This window comes from Diadema antillarum, unplaced genomic scaffold (assembly GCF_040938485.1).
Source record: "Diadema antillarum isolate AM-2024a unplaced genomic scaffold, OU_Dant_1.0 seq00001671_RagTag, whole genome shotgun sequence".
NCBI classification, from domain to species: domain Eukaryota; kingdom Metazoa; phylum Echinodermata; class Echinoidea; order Diadematoida; family Diadematidae; genus Diadema; species Diadema antillarum.
The window spans coordinates 579,072-601,587 of NW_027272368.1; the positions used below are offsets into that span (position 1 = coordinate 579,072).

Genomic DNA, 22,516 nt, shown 5'->3' on the forward strand with positions numbered 1-22,516 from the left:
ACATAAAGCACAATCTGTATATACACAATACATTTCTATGTAAATAGAAAAATAAATATAGATTAATCTTATACATAACGTTCATAGTTTTATCAATCAGATTAGAACTTTGAAAATGAAAAGCAATTTACTTCTACGATGTACTTGAACAGAGTTTTACATTGAAACTTTGAAAACAAAAAAGGAAATCTTGTTACCAAAACTTCAAAACAAAAACACAAGGTGAATATGACATGATGACAGTTGCTCAAAATTGTGCGATAACCATATTTACAGCGTAAAATCAAATGAATTTCTTTCTTTGTTGAATGAAATAAGAAAGGAACATAAAAACAAAATGGACCATGAGAGCAGAGAGTTGACGAAAATCCCTCCAATTCTAATGCCTATTCATGAATATGAATGCATTGCTAATGAAATTGGGTCGGAAAATTTGTAAATAGATGATAGAATAAATACATGAACAAAGATACAGTAGGCTATGACGAAGGACAATCTTCCACTGAAGGATAACACGTGCAATTAATTGCTACCACCTATAGCGGTCACGTGCTCTTGAGCTTCAGCCCATAGCAACCGTATAAATGCGATCTGTTTCTGTCGAGGGTGCCACAATTAATGGGGATGTCGGACCAACTGGATGCAAGAAACAAATCTAGCGAGTGTTGAAGCCAGGAAGTTCTGAGATACCTAAAGCGCTTCTGATTCAGTTATCTCTGCCTAGTGCCCTTGAAACTGAGATAAACGATCAAGCTCATGCTACGCCGGATGCACACAAATGTATTGATAATCTAATGGCGAAGGAACTGGAGATATTCTGCTGTTCTGCAGTATTTGTGATGGTACTAATCCTGGGTTATGTGGAGAGTGAAACTGGAGAAGGTGAGTGGCAATTAACGATCGCTTCTCTTTTAACCATTCAAGAACAATTTACTATCCTCAGTCTTAGTCTTTCGACCTCAATTATGTGATTTATTGAGTATATATATATATATATATATATATATATATATAAAACATATATATCTATATCTACATGTATTATGTATATGTGACCGTGCATCACAAAACCAACAAAAAGTCGCACCCCTTGAAATTTATGTGAGGACTCAAAAACGGGTCTACCAAGTCAATGGTCTGTTTTCATGTTTTCTGAAAGAGCTATTTTTCTTCTACATTATTCCTAAGTTTGGGATCATAACATGATTGGCTTACGGGAAAGTGTGTTTTCAGCAGTTTTACGAGTAGTGGGAGCAGGCATGCCTTTCAGAGACCCTTTTTATTTTTTGAAAATCCTTTGTACACTCATCACTTTCAATCCCAATATCTTTTGAAAGGATAATGCTATTGTTTTGAGAGTTGGCATTTGTGGACGGAATGTGTTGATAGAGCGTGTTCAATTTCAGCTTAATCTAATTAGCCCTTTATTGTTCATGCTCCAGTGGTCTAAATCCTGTTTTTATTTTGTCCCATTCATCGAAAAGCTAGCACAGCTTAGGAAAGATTAAGCGCTTGAATAGACCCTGTACTTCAGAGCCTTTTTTGCTCAGCTCACACTTATCCAGAATGTGTGCTTTCTATCCAATATTTAGAATTGTTAGGAGAATCCATTTGAATTGAGTTATACATCATTTTAAAGCTAAGAGTCTGTTCTTTCAAATTCTGCGCTTAACTAAAAATCCATGCCCAGCAACTTTTTTTTTTAATGCGGAGTCACATGTACGTATATATATATATTATATACGTATTCAATATAGTTGTTTTATTGTAGATAATATTCTGCCTGTCATCACTAGCATTCTTTTAACCTTTTGTGACCATTACTGTAATCAGAGGCTGTTATTTCTTTAAATGTTACAATCGTTTAGACTTAGACGTGTTATGTGATTTATTGGTATGGCATTATTTGGTGTACTTGGGAGGTTTTTGGATCAATAGGTGCTGAGTTACCTACCCTCTTGAATGCGCAAAGTTAATAAATACATACGGTTTGGGCCACTCATTTTGGGATTTTTTCATTTTCTGTCTCATATCTTTTATATTCCTTTCTGACAATGCCAAACGGAATGATGGTGCATGGTGATGATATATATTGATCAAGAATGTTGATGATGTATATATACATTATAACAGCTATCTACATTTTTTTAAGTCTCATATTGATGACAATTCCGATATTTTTCAAGGAACAAACATGACAAATGCGTTGAAACGTAGATGCATTTTCTAGCGAATAAGCGGAATAAAAACCGGTTACAGCGCTAGATAAAAGACAATCAATAGAAAATTATACAGTGTCCAGTGCAATTAGTGATTTGCTGAAAACAATTTTCTCACACTCTGTTTAAGCGTTACGACCATAAAACGTAAGTAGGAACACAATCTTTATTTCTGTTTATTTTTTTTTCTGGGGGGGGGGGGAGGGGATGTATAGTTCAAACATATTGCTGCAGATAGTATGACGTAATGTTCAATGGGAATTCCAGGGCAATTTTTAAGTTAGTTGGACAAGAAAGAGTAAAATCTAATAAGCTCAACAGTAAAATGAAAAAAAAAAGAGGACGGAAATGAGCTAAAAAAACTAGGGAAGTTATGAAATTGTGAAGTTTTTTTTTAATTTCTGCAAAACAGTTTTCGTACAGTTGATTTGAATACGTACATAAATGAGCTGATGATGTGGTTACAGCACAATTTTTTTCATTGGTCGTGTGCAAATAAAAAAATGGCGAAAATTCAATCATTCCGTTACAAAAGTGTAAAACATTATACTATTATTCTTGGTTAAAGAATTTCAAAACAGGCATTCCTGTTCAAAATAATTAATAGTTAAGGGTAATAAGGATTTGAGATTGGGCATAATTTCGTTTGAATGAAAAATGAGATATTTAATTTTTTTTCATACGCACTATCAATATGGCAAGTTGTGAGGGAATGACATCATCATTCCACTATTTGCATATTCATTATTTCTTTTTGACTGGTCAAAAACTATTTCGAGAAAAATCATGGACGCTTCCTAATTCAAACTTTATTATTCATCTGATTTTTATCAAATTTTCATTGTTGTGTTGATAAAATTTTACTCCTTCTTTTCAAACAAACTTTCCACTCCACTGGAATTCCCCCTTTAAGAAAAATTCTTCCATGAATTTACCCCATCAATATCAATTTCCACAAACCCTGTATAAACGCTGCAACTACACGTTAAACGCGCTGTCATACTCATACACGTAAATATGAATACAGTTGTTGGTGTTTTTTTAGTAGGTTTATAGCACAATGCTGAGTGCTAAATAGTGAAGATGGTGTTTTCCAACGGTCTTGGCACCGGTAAAGATATTGTCATTGGTAATGAGTAAATGAATACAATAAAACATGTACAAAATAGAAATTAGATGGCATCAAGGCAAGTACGTCGCTCACAAAGCTTAAAAAGAACTATGATGGTTGCCTATTCGTTTCAAACAAAATACACAGCTTGATGGTAGAATACGTCGGGTTTGTTTTTTTTTGTAAGTACATGGCATGTAAAACGAAAGAAATACAAAAATTGATACAGAATTCTAGCATGTTTTTAGTGCTTCATTTCAATTGTCAAACTGACGGAGTAAACGAAAAATGGAAACGTTTATATATTTAGAACATGTCATAGAAAGCTTGCTGTTTAAAGAAAACCGTCATAGATGATAAAATCAGTATCTGATTGTGCACACAATCTGATATTATCACTGTAGCAATTAACGGAGCGAGGCAATGTAGTTTGGCAAAATATGACTGCATGATATTTGCCAACCAGGCAAAATACATGAAATTGTATTCCACTCAAATCTATCATGATCCTAGTGCATTTTCGTCCGTTGAGCAAGTCCGGCTTTATTGTTTCAATGTATCTTTATCTTATTGTGTGTTTTTTTTTTCTTTCGTATGAATCGATGTAATTGACTGTAGTAGTTCATCATCGTTTTCATGGTGAGAGATACGTGAACGGATCTCAATTGAACTCATGCATCCTGCACGCTATTACGTCTATCAATGTCTATCTAATGGGTCTGTACGTAGATTATTTGACATCGTTATGGCCCTGTCACACCTTTCCAGGTAAGCCTTGCGAGCTTGTTGCGTGCAGGGATTTCCCAGCACGCAGGAAAATTTTCTGCGGGAAGACTAGGATTTCGCGTGCGCCTTTCCTGCTGAACGCGTACGTATTACTTACGTCTTACTTAAGTTCTAGTTACTGACGACATACGGGCACTACGAAGTACCTGCGTTACAATTGCATGTTACCTGCTTGGGAACTGCCTGCGAAATGCGGCCGCTACGAGCCCCCTGCGTTCTGCGTGGACCCTTGCGGGCAATCCCCGCGACACACCCGGAACAGGTTTTGACCAAGCTCACCCTTTCCGGGCAAGCCTTGCTTGTTACTTGCGGGAGACAATTTCTGCTATCCGGAGGTTCCCGCAGATGGCACGCACCCGACAGCACCTAGCACGTTTCTCGCCCGTAGTTGCCAATAGGTGCGCACGCAATCCGCTTTACCCGCAGCCAAGTTTTGAGCATGACCAAAACTTGTTCCGGGTGAGTAGCGGGGATTGCCCGCAGATGTCCATGCAGAACACCAGTAGGAGGCCCGTATCTGCAGCAAGTCACAGGCAATTAACCCGCTTGAAGTACGTAGGTTGCTCGTGGATCTGTGCCTATGCGCTATACAAGCGCCCCATTGACCAAGATAAATGACATTCTGTGCCAACTCTACCATATTGAAGTCCTTTAGAGGGATTCCTGCACAGAGTTGTCAGCCCTCATGCGCCACCCATGCGCCTGACACGCAGATCACACGGAATACATTTGAGCCCAAATCATCGTCCGCCCACAAAAATTGTGCACATGCAACAAGCTCGCGTAGATTGACCGGAAAGGTGTGACAGGGCCTAAAACTTGGTTGCGGGTAAATTGGACTTGCGTGCGCAACTCAGGGCGACTACGGTCGAGATACGTGCTAGGTACTGTCATGTGCGGGGCATCTGGGTAGCAAAAATTGTTCTTCGCAAGTTGCACGCAAGACTTGCCCGGAAAGGTGTGACACGGCCTTTACATGCATATTTTACTTTCTCAAAAGGTCGTGACTATAGAGAGAATTAGAATTTAATCAGCTTATCACGGCTGCGGGATTACCAGTCACGTTTACAGATTTATCCAACCAATTTTCATCTCAAAAGCGCAGAGGCTAGCTGGGTCGGCATTTGCAAATAAAAATTTCTGCCGGCAACCCGCTCGGCTCCATTAACAAAGTAGCATGATACAACACTCCAGGAGAGGATCAAGGAATTCCGTAAAGAGGGGCGCCTTTGCATGATTAAAGGGGGAGCGCACGCACCCCTCCCCCGTTTTGTCTTTCTATTTCTTTTGTTTAAAAAAAAAATAGGTAAATGGGGGCGCCCGTTGCGCTCCCCCTCCCCCCTTGGATCCGCCACTGCAGTCCACTGTGACTTCGTGGTTTTTATATACGAATTTGTCCTGTTCTGAAATTTGAAAGTCCTCCAGAATATTCTTCGAGACTGAAAGTATAATCAAATCATGTAGAACAAAATAATGATTGCCTTTATTTATAAACGCACATATTTATCTCTTTAATAACCATATGAGAACAGTAGTTTTTAAACGTTAAGTGCTTAAAAACAGGGATGCTCCCTTTCAATTAATAATTTGATTTTCTTTCCAGATTCAATCTAAGTTGAGCTTAGATGCACTCCTACTGAAATGTCCGTTCACATACTCAGAATAAAACATTGACAGAAGGCTCAAGTTTCGAGAACGTGTGCGGAAGGATGTTTGAGCTTATCACGTTGCTGTACTAATAGAGAACTTACTTTAACCATTCTCACTTCTGTATGCTATCCTGATATATATTTTCATCAGCAAGAAGTGGGGAAAACGCAATTCAATTAAATCTTTTTAAAAGAATAACACATCCGTTGTATGCCTCGACGTGCACAAGAATAAAGGAAGCATTGGGCAAATTAGACGTGGGAAATCCAATAACTGTACTACTGTAAAAGGATATCAAGAGACCAAAATGGTGACAGGAAAAATGAACAAAAGTTTGTCAGTCTTAGACTCTAGTCTCTTAGAGTCTCTTAGTCTCCAACATATAATTGCACTTGCATGTATACAACCAATGTATCATTTTATCTATGAATTGTCTCAATAGGATTTAATCAATTTAAACAAAATACGGATTGAGATATAATAAAATTATCAAGACATGCAGTGAAGATTACAGCAATATGCAGATGGCGACAGCAAATAGCGGCAAAAGAGGAAAGGAAAATCAAAAGGGGAATTCATTACCACATTGTATTGAAGAGCCTATTCATGCATCTTGTTACGAAATATTATAGTAGTTTTATCCACACAAAGATTTTAGATATGTTCTGGATATGATTTGATTACCCTCAATATGTTCAAAATGGAAACGACATTTGGAAAGTCCTCCTGAAACTATAAAAATGGAAAAGTATCACATTATGATATTTCGTTTTACTCTGGATATTGGATTGAGATACTTTGCGTATCAGGTAGTGAATAGGATTTTGATTTTAGATAAGCAACTGCATAAGATGAAAAAAGTTAGCAGTGATACATGTTAGTTTTTTAAAGAAGAGTTGGAAGATATTGTACATTTCTTCTATGAATGTGAGACTGGTAAGTCAGTCTGGAATGAAACAGAAAATGGATAAATGAAGGTTCTAAAGTACAGATAAAATCTAGTCTGGGAAATATCATTCTTTTGTTTTAAAGGAAAGAGAAACGACGCTTTAAACTGTGTTGTGAATATGATTAAGCAACAATAGTTTGTACAAAAGTGAAAGAACAAAGTTCATAGTTTTAACTTTATGAAGAAAAAAATAGGAATAATACTCTAGATATTACCATTCTTTATTGAGACGTGTTATGCCAATATTGTCAGGAATCTTATCAAAAGCAAAATACCATTTCCTTTGTTGAAATGATTTATGAAATAACAACAATTAATATGTAACTAAGCATTGCTTTCTGACGAATTTACCGTGGAAACAGCCCAATAAATCGAACATTCGAGTGAAAGGTCTGAACAGTCGTGAAAGGACACTTCCACACAATGTTTAAACTGACTTGACAAACCAGATTTAAATCATTTACAAAATGACAGAAAACCAGGCAGTGTGATAAGGCATTGCGAATTTGCACCTGTTTTCACAAAACAGTGAATATAGGAAGAGCAACCACATAAACAACTTGGGGGAGGGGACGATATAATAACCGCATAAAGCCCCCAGTGACCTACTCATAAATCCACACATTTATTTTTGAATTTTGTAATAACTTAGTAACGTTGACTTCGAGGAGAGGGATTATGTTTCTTATATTATCCACCAAAGTCATAAGTTTGATAATATTTCTACGCTCAAAACCGATAGAAGAGTGTGGGATGACGACTCAGCTAATTTACTTTCTATGCATATACGGCTAAGATCAATAGTTCTTAAAAGCTTATGAAAGTCAGAAGCCCACCTTTTCTCATTTTTGTCCAATTCAAATGAAACTTCTATCAATCTGTTTTAAACACTTTATTCATCAGTATAGTGAACTTGTCATTGGAATAGAAATTGCATTTCAAGCTAGTCTAGTTTTGTTTCGTTGCGCGTTGTTATTTTGCCATAAAATTCATGACTGAAAAGTCTAGTAGATGATAATTCAAACACACAGCCGAGTATAAAACTTGAATTAAACTCAATTTTTGCGACGTTTCGCCCATTATCAATTGCCTTTTTCGGTCAAATGACCAAATTTGCCCGAAGAAGTCAATTGATAATCGGCGAAACGTCGCAAATAGTGAGTTCATTTCCAGTTTTGTTTTGTTTTTTGTTTCTTGTTTTTTTCATTCAACTAAATCGATCTCATTATGGTCGTATTTTTGATATATTCTTGTTTACATGTAGGGCTAAGAAAAAAAGCATCAGCAATGTATGAAGGTGCATTATGAAATCCTTGTCATTATTTTCGTGTTTGTTTTTCTTGGGTGGAGTTTATTCTTTCGTGTATTCATTAAATGATTTTATGTTCTTACCAATTAGCACAAGCCATCACAATATCAGTTGGTAAGACAAAGGTTGTGACGTCACCAAACTACCCAAACAACTACGAGAACAATGTCCACCTGACGTGGCTCATCCAGTCTCCACAAAACGAGAGTATTGTCTTGAGCTTTGATGATTTCGACCTCGAACCTGGCTACGATGTGCTCAAAGTCGGCTTCGGTAACGTTTCGGGACTCGAAGAGACTAGGCTGATAACACTTAGTGGGGGCGCCCTTCCTTCAGAGGTTAATTGCAGACACAGTGAAGCGTGGCTGGAGTTCATCAGTGATTCTGAGGTTGTTCGGAGAGGGTTTCTCGTAAACATCAGTGCTAAAGGTATGGCTTAGCATCTCTTGGTTTTATTCGCCCTGTGATATTCCACAACATGCCAATTATCCCCCACACACACACACACACACACGCACACACACCCATACACAAACACTCAGACGGTTAACCATTTATGCAGCAAAGCGGTACGATCTAATTATGTGCAGTGCATGTGGTGAAATGTCCTGCAAAGAGAAGGCCGGCCCGGCGTCATACTTTCCGGAAAAAAAAAAAAAAAAAAACATGCACAAAGGTAGAATGAGCACATTCGGGAGATCGGGCAAACACCAAAAAGCACCACTACCATATTTCGGAATTTTCGGGGGTTGAAACTAATCGTAGTCGGAACCCTATTTCAAGATTGTTTAGGAACTATCTGAAAATCACCCCTAATTGATAATATTTCGGAAAATTTATACTAAAAGACCCCCATTTCAACAATTTTGGGACTATCCCTGAAATATGCCCCTTTCCCGAAAAAAAAAAAATCGGGAACGCGCATGATGTACAGATGACTGCCTTAGTGGGAGAGTCAGGTCTACTCTTCGGTACAAAAGGACTCAGTATTGATTCTCTAGGAGAGGGACCAGAAGCAATAAGAATGCTGAATAACAGCATGATAGTCTATAGGTATTAGGTATCACGTGTTGACAAACATCATTTTTTAGCTGTATTACATAGCAATGTAATTATCATAGTAATACAGTGTAACATGTTAATGCTATCATCAGCAAGATCTTATTGCCAATCATTATTGCACTTGCGCATTAAAATTTCGTAGATGTGTTTCTCAAATTCCTCAAAACCGTAGAGGGCCAATAACCCAGGGAATAGTGCATATTTCACGTATGGGTATTCATTGATAGCAAAGATGATAGAAGCGAAGATGGGTATAACTTTCCCAATTTGATATGACATTATTGTAGTGTGCGCATGCGCAGGTGACTATTAAATATCATAGCGTATGACCCTGTTGAGTGAATTCTGCCTCTTTCATATTCAGCTTTTAAGGGGTGCAAACAGGGTCACATGGTGTAGGACCTCATCAGTTCAGTTAAAATTCATTTCATATATCCACTTTCTCAAAGAAATTTTAAAATCATGGACAGCAATACAACAAGTAAGAATACAAAATATATACAACCACGTCTTTTGATTGAAAAAAAACCATACTGAACACAAATGTATATGGTCATATCATTATATGAAGGTGCCACAAGGAATAACAGAAATATGATGGGGCCTACGTAAAAGCTATAACGCTTGTAAAACTGTAGGTTCCCGAATTTATAGACGTGGAATTATACGTAGAAGGGATTTGTTTATCTTAACTAACTAAAATTACACTAGTACGGCAATTAATATAAAGTCGTATACAGAATTGTCATATACAGAAATTGTGCCTATGTGGTAAAGTAAGGAATAAGAATGAAGATATGTCATTTCATAGCCAATCTGTAGTCCCTCTAAGTTCGAGTTAACTGATGACCGTATGTAGGCCTCCACGGTGTGTGTGTGTGTGTGTGTGTGTGTGTGTGTGTGTGTGTGTATTTGTAGAAAATGCCGGGGGTGCCCTTTCTCTCCCTCTCTCTCTCTCCCTCTCCTCTGCTCTCCCCTTCTCTCTAACAATCGTAGATACCTAAATGAATTTTGAATTCCATCATTTACAATTAGGTGTCCGCTTTTTTATTTGATAATGTCGGCTAATAATATAATTTTTCTCAAGAAAGACCTATAGAAATCATTCTAGAGGTTAACTCTGTATTATTAGATTATATCTTTCTAAATACAGGCTGCTGACCACTTCTTTTCATAGGAGAAGGACTGTCACCCAAATAAGACCTGATGGATGTGCAAATTGACAGTGGTTGCTTCATATGACGAATGACGATAAGGAAATTAAACGACGAAATTACCGCCCCCTAAAATGATTTCTATTGGTCATTCATTAACAATATTGTAGAAAACAATTAGCCTACATTATAAAAAAAAGAAAACCCAAATATACATAATGATGAAATTGAAAACCGAACAGAGTGTGTATACGGCCAGAAGAGCCAAGCAAGAAAGAGAGAAAGAGAAAGAGAGAAAGGGATCCTTCCCGTCTATTGGCATTATAAATACGCCTCCATCCCAACCTGCTTTACTCTCAATAGTTAGCTCGAACTTTCAGAGACTACAGATAGGAAAAGAAAGGGCATTTCTTCAATATTCTATTTCATGCATATAGGCAGAAATTATGCCCCTGTGTGGCATAATGAGGTTCTAATTACTTGTGGTAATGTATGTCACGTATGTATGCAAGCATAAAATGGAGAAAATGAAAGGGAGGCAAATTCACCACTCCATTGAGTCACAAGTACGCGAGCTTTTAATGTAGCAACGGTTTGATTACTATACTGACCACCATGTACTCCATTGCGTGATACGCCTGTTTGTGTTTAAAATCGGAGGGTACAAACCATTTTTTTTTTACGCCCACTGCCAGCGCGCTGATTGATACCAATCCAACAATAGATATAGACGTTGTGATCTACGAGTATTGTATTTTTCCCCTAAAGATGCTAGCATTTGCTCATCTGGTGCTTCTAATGTTCTCTTGACTCGTAGTTGAAACCATGGACTATGAAGGTCATGGAAGCTGTAATGTGACATGGCCTTGGCATTATGTGGAATTTCCTGGCTATCCGTCTAGCGGGAGTCTGAATACTAGGATCTCTTACGTCATCGAAGCTCCACCTGAGTGCGTTGTCCGCATCTATGTAGTATATCGCGCAGGTGAATATGGGTGAGTCTTCCGTCATGAGAGTAAAAAAAATAATTTTTCATAAATTATGATAAGCGTGACCTTGCATCACAAAACCAACAAAAAGTCGCCAGACATGGAATTTTAGTTGAGGGCAGATTCTGAAAGAGCAGACTCTAAGCTTTAAAATGATATATAATTCCATTCAAATGGACTCTCCTAATCTATCTAAATATTAGTAAGAAAGCACACACTCTGGTAAAGTGTGAACTGATAAAAGAGTAAAGGGTCTATTCAAGCGCTTAATCTTTACCAAGCCGTGCAAGCTGTGCGATGAATTGGACAAAATAAGAAGATGTAAACCACCGAAGCAACAACAACGTAGGAATTATCAGATTAAGCTGAAATTGAGCATGCTCTATTAACACATTCTGTCCATGATTAATGCTAACTTTCAAAACAGTTATAGTTGAAAGTGAAGAGTGTGCAAAGGATATCAAAAGGGGCCTCTATGATATACCTGACCACACTACTCTACAAAAAAGGGGTTGGAGAAAAACTACTGAAAACGCATGTCACTTTCCGATTCATTTTATGATCCCAAACTTAAGAAGAATAGCTCCATCACAAAACATGAAAAACTCAAAACTGACTAGGTTAACCCGTTTCACCTTTTTTGAGTCCTCATATAAAATCAAGGAGTGCGACTTTTAGTTGGTTTTGTGATGCACAGTCACAATGATTTTTTTATCTCAATGCTGAATAGTAAACAAAGTCCTGCGATCCAATGCATTCTCGCTACTCGGTGATATCGAATATTGAAGGACAAGTACACCTTATACACGTATATTTTATGACTTGAGAAAATGCGGCAATACAAATAGATAACATTAGTGAAAGTTTGAGAAAAAGCAGACAAACCATTCAACTTTTATGAATTTTTGAAGTTTCATTGGCGCCATCGCTGGATAAGAAGACTACTACAGATTGTGATATCACACGTGTAGAACGATATAAAGAGAATTCTGAAGAAATTCAACAATTATTTTCAATATTCTCGGAAAAGAAATAAAAGAGTACTTAACTTGCCTCTTTCAGGAATGCAGGGGGAAAATATTACCCTTAACACAGTGGCAAGTCGAGGGAATGTGTACTTTTGTCCAAAAAAATGACACTTTGTAAAATTCTCTTTATATTTTCCTGTTATCGTTCAATGTATGTGACATCATAAACTGCAGTAGTCTTCTTGTAGAGCAGTGAATACACAGAAACTTTAAAAATCTTAACTTTGAAAGGATTGTCTGATTTCCTCAAACTTTCACTGATGTATTCTACTAATATTGCTGCACGCACTCAACCCACATGTATGAGAAGGTGAACTTGTCCTTCAAGAAAGATGTGATGGGATAGAACCATTTCCAACTCACAATTCTTTGGTTCATAAACATTTTTGTTGTATCAACACAGGTAAGAAAATAAGAAAACTGAATATCATATCCAACTTCATTGTGTATGTGTAACCTTGTATAAACTCGTGCGCATGTTTTTGCAATTTGCAAAAATGCCAAATAAGCATTATAGATATATATTTTCAAGTGTGTACCTATCCCTCACAATAGTCGTGATCTCTTGGTGGTCGGCGACGGAAAGGAAGTCGGTAGACGAGATTCCATCCTCGACACGTTCACGGGTGACATCAGCCTTCGCCTTTACGAGATCGAATCTATCTCCCGTTGGATGTGGTTTATGCTGGTCAGTGACTACGCTGAGCCGGCCACTCGGTTCGACGTGGAGTTCATTTTTGCCACTGGTAAGTTCCCGGATGCTTTGACTGTCTTTGACATTTTTTTAAACAATTGGATTGTAAATAAAAGACGTTAAAAGGTCATGATATCAGGTTTATTACATCTGTATTCAATCATCGAGTAAGAAATAATTGCATACTTGGTGGAACTAAAAGAAAGAAAAAGATGATTTGATTTGTATATCATAAACAGCATCTTTCATGATGAGTATAGAGAATTGTATGTTTCCAATCATATCAGCTTATGCAATCTGTCAACAAGAATCGCACAAAATAACCTTTCTTCTTCTATACTCATTGAAGGTGCAACGTTGGGACATTCCCTTTACTGCATAGTTATTCACTGTTTATGTATTGAAGATGATGGATCTTTGTCTCTGTATTTAGGTTCTTTACGGAAAGAGCAATTAAATCAATTTCCATTACCTTATGTGGCGGTCTTTCTTTATTTCCAGTACATACTCACATAGGACACAAATGACACTTGTAATTTCATTATATTGTTGTTTTTCTTGTTTTTAAGTGATATATTAAAACAGGAATGATAGTGAAGACAATTTCGATATAGGAATTCAATAGGCTTATACTGTGATAATCACAGTTGATTATTATTGTTGGGTAAATTGTACCGCAAAGAATAAGGATGATGATAACTCATTCATGCTTTAAGTAAGGAACGACATCGTCACCACTTATAACTTTTGATTTATCCAAGAAGGATCCTCTGACCCTGATATACATGTTTTCACCTCTAAAGTTGTTTTTTATTCCATCTTTGTTATCACTTAGTCAAGATTCACCTCTCTTACGGTGAAGTGGCGACGATAACGTCTAATGTGGATTTGCTCGAGATTTGGAGTAACCATCATGAAGCCCGATGGACTGTAGAGGCACCGGAAGATGCTTCTATTCGCGTACACTTCAAATCGATAGCTTTGGATATAGCCGACGAGAGAATAGTACTGGCTGCGGGTCTGTTACCCAACAAAATAACTGGTTTTCGCTGTATAGTCACCGGCTATGAAAGTCAAGACATAGTTATCTATTCTCATCGTATAGCGCTGGTCTACAAAGTCATATGGTTGTTTGAACATCAAAACAACGGATCGTTTATTTTGGAGCTTACTGCAATCCCTCCCACAGGTACGATGTGTCACACTGCATAAAATCACATGCTGTTAACCGTGTTGTATTCATATACATAATTAATTTCTTGTCCAATTTTATTTCAATTCAATTCAATTCAATTCGATTTGAATTTATACTTTTCATATAATAGAAAATTTCCTATAATTCTTTGAAAACGATAAGAATTTTATGATTAAATGACTGAGCTTCAACCAACCTTTCAAGGTTGGTTGAAGCTCAGTCATTTAATCATTCATCATCCTCAGCCGATGAAAGTTTTTAGTATGATAAGAATTTTATTTGTTGATTATTCTTAGCATCATGATATACAAAAGAATGTTCAATTTCTGATAATGTATAAACTTCTACCAGGTATGCTCACAAAGTATATTTCTGAATGATTATAGGCGCTATTAGTAGAATAGTTTGAATAAAAGATGAATAACGACAAATGTCACAAAGGTAAATCTGCAGTTCTCTCAAACGCTGTCACGATAATATTTTTTTTGGGGGGGGATTTTAAAGAGATGACAGATCTAAAAAAAAAAATAATAATAAATAAATAATTTAATGTAACGAGAAATGATCCCAGCGCTGTATTCATTTACCAAAGTTTTGAGGCAACCATCTTATATCATTCCAATCACTCTTTGCCTATACAACATAATTCCGCATTGAGAAGTACTTAGTGATCTTTTTTCTTTCGATCTTTTTTTAATTAAAGGGAAGATAAACCCAAAGAGCAATGTGGATTGAGTGAAAGCAGCAACATTAGTAGAACACATCAGTGAAAGTTTGAAGAAAATCGGACAATCGATGCAAAAGTTATGAATTTTTAAAGTTCTGGTGTTGGAACCGCTGGATGAGGAGACTACTAGAGGATATGACGTATGAGTGGACAACAATACAAAGAAAATATAAAGGAAATTCAACAAAAATTCACTTTTCTAGAATTATGAAAGAGCAATGGACCAACTTCTTTCAGAAAGCAGGGGGAACAATTGCTACCCTCAACATATGTCAATATCAAGTTGATGGAATTTGTAATTTTCATGAAAAATGGATTTTTGTAGAATTTTCTTTATATTTTCTTGGTATTGTTGTCCACTCATACGTCATAACCTCTAGTAGTCTCCTCATCCAGCGGTTCCAACACCAAAACTTTAAAAATTCATAACTTTTGCATCGATTGTCCGATTTTCTTCAAACTTTCACTGATGTGTTCTACTAATGTTGCTGCTTTCACTCAATCCACATTGCTCTTGGGGTTTATCTTCCCTTTAAGACTGTGACGAGGTTGACCTCTGTGAGCTTACTGCGGATGATAGGGGCATAAGACTACCCCGTACTGGATCTATTATCATACCATCAACTTTTTACCCCGACTTGTACCCCGCGAGCTTCTTTCGTGAGTGGGTAGTCTTTGCTCCAGTCGGTTATGTCATCAAAGTCACAATGCTCCACATCAATGTGACAACGCTGGATAATGACCTCACCATAGGATGTGGTGCATCGAGGTATTATGGTATGTACATTATTTACATAGCCACCATGTCAACTATTCTTTTTGTTGTTATTTTCTTCGCTGAGGGTTACATGAACCCTGAAAGTAACACTTTTGCATCTTGTATACAAAGGTATAGTTTTCTGATAGAAAAATGAGTTTTTTAACATGGATATTACATAATCCCGAACTGTCTTTTTATCAAAGTTATGTGCGATGTTTCGTCTTCAACACGCACGAGTATAAAAGCAGAAGTTTCTTGTTTCCTCAAAAATACAAAAATTCAAGAATGTGTATTATGCGACCAGCGATGTTCACGCGTTTCATATGATTCATTTTGAATACAGAGATTGAGACTTGAATATGCTGTTTCTTTCCTCATTTTTTTTTTCAAGTATCTGAGAGTCAAACCATATGGGACAGTCAAAACTTTCCTGTTACTGACCCCTTGGCCATCAGTCACTGCAATCGAATATGGATTGAATTGGATACAGATACCACAGAAATCGGACAAGGCTTCAAACTTGAGCTTACCGCTCTCACAGGTATAGAAACCTTCTTCATTATCAATTTTGTCTTTCGATATTTCAGTTTCTTATGCACTGGTTCACTTACGTACTATTTTTACGTGGACTTCGATTGTAATTTTGTACAATTAGCAACAAGTAAAGACATACTTGTATGTGGTTGAAAATTCGACGTAAATAAGCATCGATTATTTAGTGTTTAGTAGTAGCCATGATAAAAAAATCATACGTAATGGGGGTTGGACACAAACCAAGGATATGCTGATTACTCTAGACAGGTGTTATAGCTAATAGACCACCAGGATTCCACCCAGCGGGCAGACCTGATTTGTATCCCTTATAGCAGTTGGTACTACGTATACATTTTCACATTATTCATAATGTTAATGCATACAGACAGACATCAGTCGTTTGAATGTCTCATCATAAGCATATATTGATTGATTCATCTTTAAAAAAAAAAGGAAATGAGTGTTGATATCAATGAAGCGTCAATATTAGGTGTAGGTCACCAGATGATTTTATACCATAATATAATTTCTGATAAAAGTTTTCACACAATTTTTCCGTCAGAGCCTGTTGTCTTGATTGAAGACGGGGTAGAAGAGCTGGTGTCACCTTACTATCCGATGCCTTATCAGAACAATGAATACATTGAGTGGAAGATTACGACATCACAGGAACTGGGCATCATGGGTCATTTTGTCACCTTTGACCTTATTAATGAAGATGACCTACTTGTCATTGGCAAGAGTTCATTTCCAAACGTGTCAGAATCCATCATTTCTGAACTTACCGGTCGCATCCTGCCATCCGACTTCGTTTTGTGGACCCATAAAGCCTGGATTCGGTTTTCAACTGGGACATCTGGGATCAGCGGTGGATTTAAACTCGAGTTAAGATCAATAAATGGTGAAGGTAAAAGCTCTTATCATTACTTTTTCGTAATTTCGTCATTCATTTATTAAGGAGAACATTAACCTCTGGATATTGAATCTTGACTGAGTGTAGACTGCTTAAAAACTGTGTACTAACCGTGCCAAGACACACACACACACACTAAACAACAACTCACAGACAAACAGACAAGCATACAGACTAACAAACTTGAACTGATATTTACTACTCAGTGGTAAGAAACATGTGTCTCTTTGAAAAATGAGTAGCTATCTTCTAAGTGAATTGTGCTCTAATGACAATTGTTTGGACAGGACGTTGCTTGATTCCACTGGGGATGGAGGCAGGATGGATTCCCGATTCTAGTATCACAGCAACGAGTCAGAAGGATGAGGACCACGCCCCAAACCAGGCTAGACTTCATGGCCCCGCCTCCTGGATTCCACATCCACAGCGAGAGAACTCCGTCATTGTAGTGAGCTGAGAGACATGGGAAAGGGATATATGAGAACTTTTGTTCTGTCGTGTTCGTTACAAATAAGAGAAAATTAATTGAAATGCAAACGAATGAAGAAATGAGTGGGTATTTTATTCGAAAATATCGTGGTTAGTATCATACGCATAGTGTATGTTGATGATTTATTGTGATTAGATTAAAATAAATAAACAAATAAATATATACATTTGTATTCATATATAGCACATGTATTATAAACGTATTTCATACATATATGATATACATGCAGGGCCTCCAAATACAACAGTGTTTAACCACTGGCGGAGCCACCCTGTGAAAATAAAACATATAAATAAATAAATAAAAAAAAAACATTCTATGATATCTTTATAAATATCATAAAAAACACAAAAAATACATAAGACCATCTATACATAAAGAACATGAAAATATTACATTTTATATACATATGTATAGAGAGAGGGGGGAGAGAAAAGGGGACGGGCTACAATGAATTCTCGCTAGACTCCATGGCCAAGCGTTTTCATTCACCCTAAACTCTTCATATTCACTAAAATGTATGTTGGTTGATTTACAGGTGACATTTGAAGATCCACACTACATCACAGGGTTGATCATCCAGGGCGGAGAAGAAATTCAGACTCCCTGGCTGCTAACCCTAACAGTGTCTTTTCAAGATGGCAGTGAGGAGGCAAGAGACTTTCACATCTTACGTAGATTGTACAAATACATACACACACATCAGCTTATTAAGTCTTCAGAGAAGCCTAACCGTAACTGTTTATAGCCTAGACTTAATCATAATATATCTCTGCTTTCAAACTTAATCCCGCACTGTAATCTCTAAGCATGGAGTTCATACCGGAATCTTTATTTCAATATACGACGAATCTTGAGTTCCGCCAGCCACACAATAACGTTCATTTTTTCATGCGTATCATCGTAAAACAGTTGATTGTGACTGATAGAAGACAATCCCCAACTTTAGAGTATTGAGCTTTAAACATCGTCTTCAGACGGAATAAGGCTGAATGTTGTTTCATCAAACTTTGATATTGTCCTTTACGTATTTCGGTTATAATGCTGGTATTTACTGTTAATAATGAGGGATAAGGTTTAATGTTGGCGAAATTCATAACAAACAACTGGATTGTCATATTATCTATGCATTCCCATTCTGACTCTCTTGTAGGAATGCCCTTTTCTACTCTACTACAAGTTTCCACTGTACAACAGTACATAACTTTGTCAACATCATCTGTACTTGTGCGTTTGATAATTAACGTGGCACACTGACATGTTCCAAATATTGAATTCTCCTTGTTTCTAGATTCGTCAGGCAGACTGGAATGTGGAGCAAGTGTATGCGGTTTTATTTGCACGTCCACGGTTAACAACTCTGGTCAGGATACTGCCCATGAGCGCTGCTGGTCATTCCTTTGCTCTGAGATTTGATCTGCTTGGGTGCAATATAGGCAAGAAACATCTTTATACCTGTACTAAACTAACTAAACAGATAGATACATTTAAGATTACCTGTCTCGAAGCATTGATGGTCTGGGGTTTCAAGCACTAAATCATTTTGTCCCCCTGAAGTTGTGTGCACCTGGTACGGTATTTCATATCAGCACTGCTATCTGCGCTCAGCTCTCAGATTTTTTTTTTCTTTTTTCGCTTCTCTATACTAGCCTTTCTATAGAATAATGAATTTAGATGTCTTTATCCTTTGATCATTTAATGTGTTCATCTAATTATAGACAAGATTATTTTCTCACACGGTGTATTGTTAATTTCATTACCATTTTATTTTTTACAGTATCTTACCTTTAACTGTTGATTATACTAATGAATATAGAGGTTTTGTGCATATGAATACGTAAATGCACAAGGTATAAATGACAATTTCAAAAAACAATTGTGCTAGTGATGCAGTTGACATTTATTATAAAAATCATCATTGTTCATTACTACACTGATAATAATACGGTGTATCATTTTGTCGAATTTAGACTGCCGTCTGAACCCCGCTCATGGTGAAGTATCAATCAACACTAGCTCCACATCAACCAGTTCTGAGCAATCTGTGAGTGAAGACACAGTGAGGATATTAGCCTTCGACCATTACCCTTCCTACGGCTGGCCGACAGGTGGCAGCAGCCATCAATCATGGATACAGATGACGTTTGATGACGTCTTTCTACTTACTGACGTCATCATTCAGCAATGCGATGGCTCTCGTCTAATCGGGTTTAACATAGATACATCCTCAGACAATTTGTCATTTGTACGTAATACTTAGTAATTACTTTGCTTTCACCTATTTTTAAGCTCAATGTATGTGCAGGAAGGGAAAGCGGAGGGAAATACATTACCATTTTACAAATTTTAATTATCAATTCATAGCATTTCATCATCGTTTAATGCTAGGAGTTCTAGGTTGAAGAGCAATCGTAGCACATGGAGCAATATGCAAAACAATTTAATCCTGTTAATTGAGTAGAACGAAATATTTTCAGAGGCAGCAAGAGTCTCTTCGAACAAAGAGACCAAAATAAAATGTGTTACTGGATGAAAGGACGCCATTACATGTTTTTTGTTTGGAAAATGCTTTGTTGTATTTGTCTGCTTGTTTGTTTATTTGTTTGTTTGTTTGTTGCTATTATTGGATTTTTCTCTCTTTTTTTTTTTTGGGGGGGGGGGGGGTAGTGTCCTGCATTTCGCCACAGCTGGAAAAAAAACTGCCTTGAAAAGAAAAGAGTCTTTAGAATTTTCTAACTATGCGTATTGGTATTTTTGAATGCAAGCCCAAAATGTTAATAATATTCCTTAAGTGTACACCTGAATTAAAGTTGTTATTTTCATTCTACTAGAACATCGCCTGTCTGAGTGATTTTGCTTGCTTATCTTTTTATTCAGAACCTATCGGGATGCCACACGTCTATGTGCAAAGTGAGTCTGGTGGAGAGAGCCAAGGCATCGACGTACAGGATTACGCCGACAAGTTGGGAGAGTTATTTATGCTTTCGAACCGAGCTACTCGGCTGTTACCACACAGGTAAGATTCACGGTACAATAATAATAACAAAAAAAAATGATTGTTCTTTAAATGTCAAAGTAAGGGAAATGTAAGATGGGATAACAATCATGCGCTTTTGTCCGTTTATGATCAGAACGTGGTATTATTCCTGCTATAAGATTGTTACAAGACTCTTTGGGTTCCATGACATTTGCTTCTGCCACAATTGCTCCCATGCCCATAAAATATCTGCACTCTAAGCCAAATATATAATTTTATCCACAAACATAACCCTAACCCTTATCCTCATCCTTATAAAAAACTAAACCTAAAACACTATCACAACCCTAACCCTAAGTCCTTGGAAAAAATAGGACCGGAGCACTTTTCGCAGTCCTGAGCAAATGTGTCACCCCGGGGTGTCACCTCCTGTTTCGCATGGACGATGAAGCTGATAACGATATCATCCCCTCCCCCCCCCCCCCCCCCGTTTAATATCCTTTCATGATATGATGGATTAATCACACACACACACACACACACACACACAGATCAATACATGGGAAACGCAATGGTTTTAATTTGATTTTCTTTACGGCTTGTTCGAATGGTAGGCCGTTATCGTTCCTCTAAGCCAATAGATGAGATTGTCATTTAATTCAGCTGTCATGCTGATTATAACAAGTGCATGATTAAAATGCATTGCTCACTGTCTCTGTGTGTGTCTACCATGGCTTTCAGATTGTGTGACGACCTACTGTGGCGAGGATTGTTCAGCGGATTTCCTCATGCCTCAGATTGCCATCCAGATATCACAGACTAACTCCCTGACTGTACCACCACGAGCACTCTGTCAAGCAGACATTGTAGTTCCACAAGGACGATACGTGGCACTCATTTTCTATGGATTTCATGTAAATATTTCAATTTCTTGGACTTAAACTAGGCTCTGAAGTACTCATGAGTAACCATCTCGAGGTTTTTTTTTATAACATACAGAGTTTATCTAATTTTTATTCAATTTGTTAACATTGTTATTGATAATGTCAACCAAAAACTAATAAGTGGGCCAGGGTTACAACGACAACGTACGAATGACTGTTACTACTTGCTGATGAATACCCATGAACATTTTTTTTTTTATTGGGCACTCTATATCGATTAATCCCTATCCTTCCTCAAAACTTGAAGTTAAACTGTCACGACAAGCAAAATTTCGAAAGAATATCTAAACAGATATAAAGTAAAAAGATTCGATTCTTTCTTTCAGGATGTGGAAAGTATCATTGGAGACAATGATGGTCACATTGTGTTGAGCGACCCGGTCTCGGAGGAGGTGAAATTCGATCCCACCGACATACCTCACGTGTACATTTCATCCTCGCATAAGCTCTCGATTAGCATCTTTACCGGACTGATGACGTCATCTCTTCACATTACGGCTGCATACGGTGACATAGGTAATTCAATACGTCATGTCATGCAATGAAACCAAGTACAATGTATACAAAAGTAAGTATCAGGGTATTTGAGTAATGGGGACGTGATATGTAACCACGTGTTCAACTGCATAATAAACGAATCAATATGGGAAGACACGCGATACATTAATACCCCGCATTATGCACATCATGTATATTATATGATTATGTGTGTATTCGTGTGTGTGTGTGTGTGTAGGGGGTGCGTGTATGAGATCGGTAAAGATGTAATAATTGAAAAGCCGTTAGCAGTAACTTTGGAATTTTGACATAATCAAGCATACAATGACTAGCGTTTCAAGTACACGTATTTGGTTATCACACAATCATCCCCTTTCTGTTCCACAGATGGTACAGAACGACATGCAGGGATGGAGAGATTCTTGATATCATAGTCCCTCGTTCTGAAAAGTTTGTGCTTCTCTATGTTTGTTTTTCTATCATGTGTATCTATATTGGTTAGGAATGTCCAAATTTAAAGAGCAGTA

General features: G+C 37.2%; 1 protein-coding gene across 1 annotated transcript in view; it reads left to right on the plus strand.

Annotated features, from left to right (window-relative positions):
- The first annotated feature begins 794 nt into the window (after nt 1-794).
- Nucleotides 795-22,516, plus strand: part of LOC139711576 (uncharacterized) — a 35,801-nt gene continuing 14,079 nt past the window's right edge. Inside the window, exons 1-11 of the mRNA XM_071623454.1 lie at nt 795-882; nt 8,115-8,453; nt 11,058-11,235; nt 12,813-13,003; nt 16,025-16,174; nt 16,730-17,074; nt 17,368-17,528; nt 18,109-18,222; nt 20,448-20,586; nt 21,289-21,380; nt 21,818-22,007. Coding sequence (XP_071479555.1) covers nt 795-882; nt 8,115-8,453; nt 11,058-11,235; nt 12,813-13,003; nt 16,025-16,174; nt 16,730-17,074; nt 17,368-17,528; nt 18,109-18,222; nt 20,448-20,586; nt 21,289-21,380; nt 21,818-22,007 — 1,987 coding nt within the window. The remainder of the gene's footprint in view (nt 883-8,114; nt 8,454-11,057; nt 11,236-12,812; nt 13,004-16,024; nt 16,175-16,729; nt 17,075-17,367; nt 17,529-18,108; nt 18,223-20,447; nt 20,587-21,288; nt 21,381-21,817; nt 22,008-22,516) is intronic.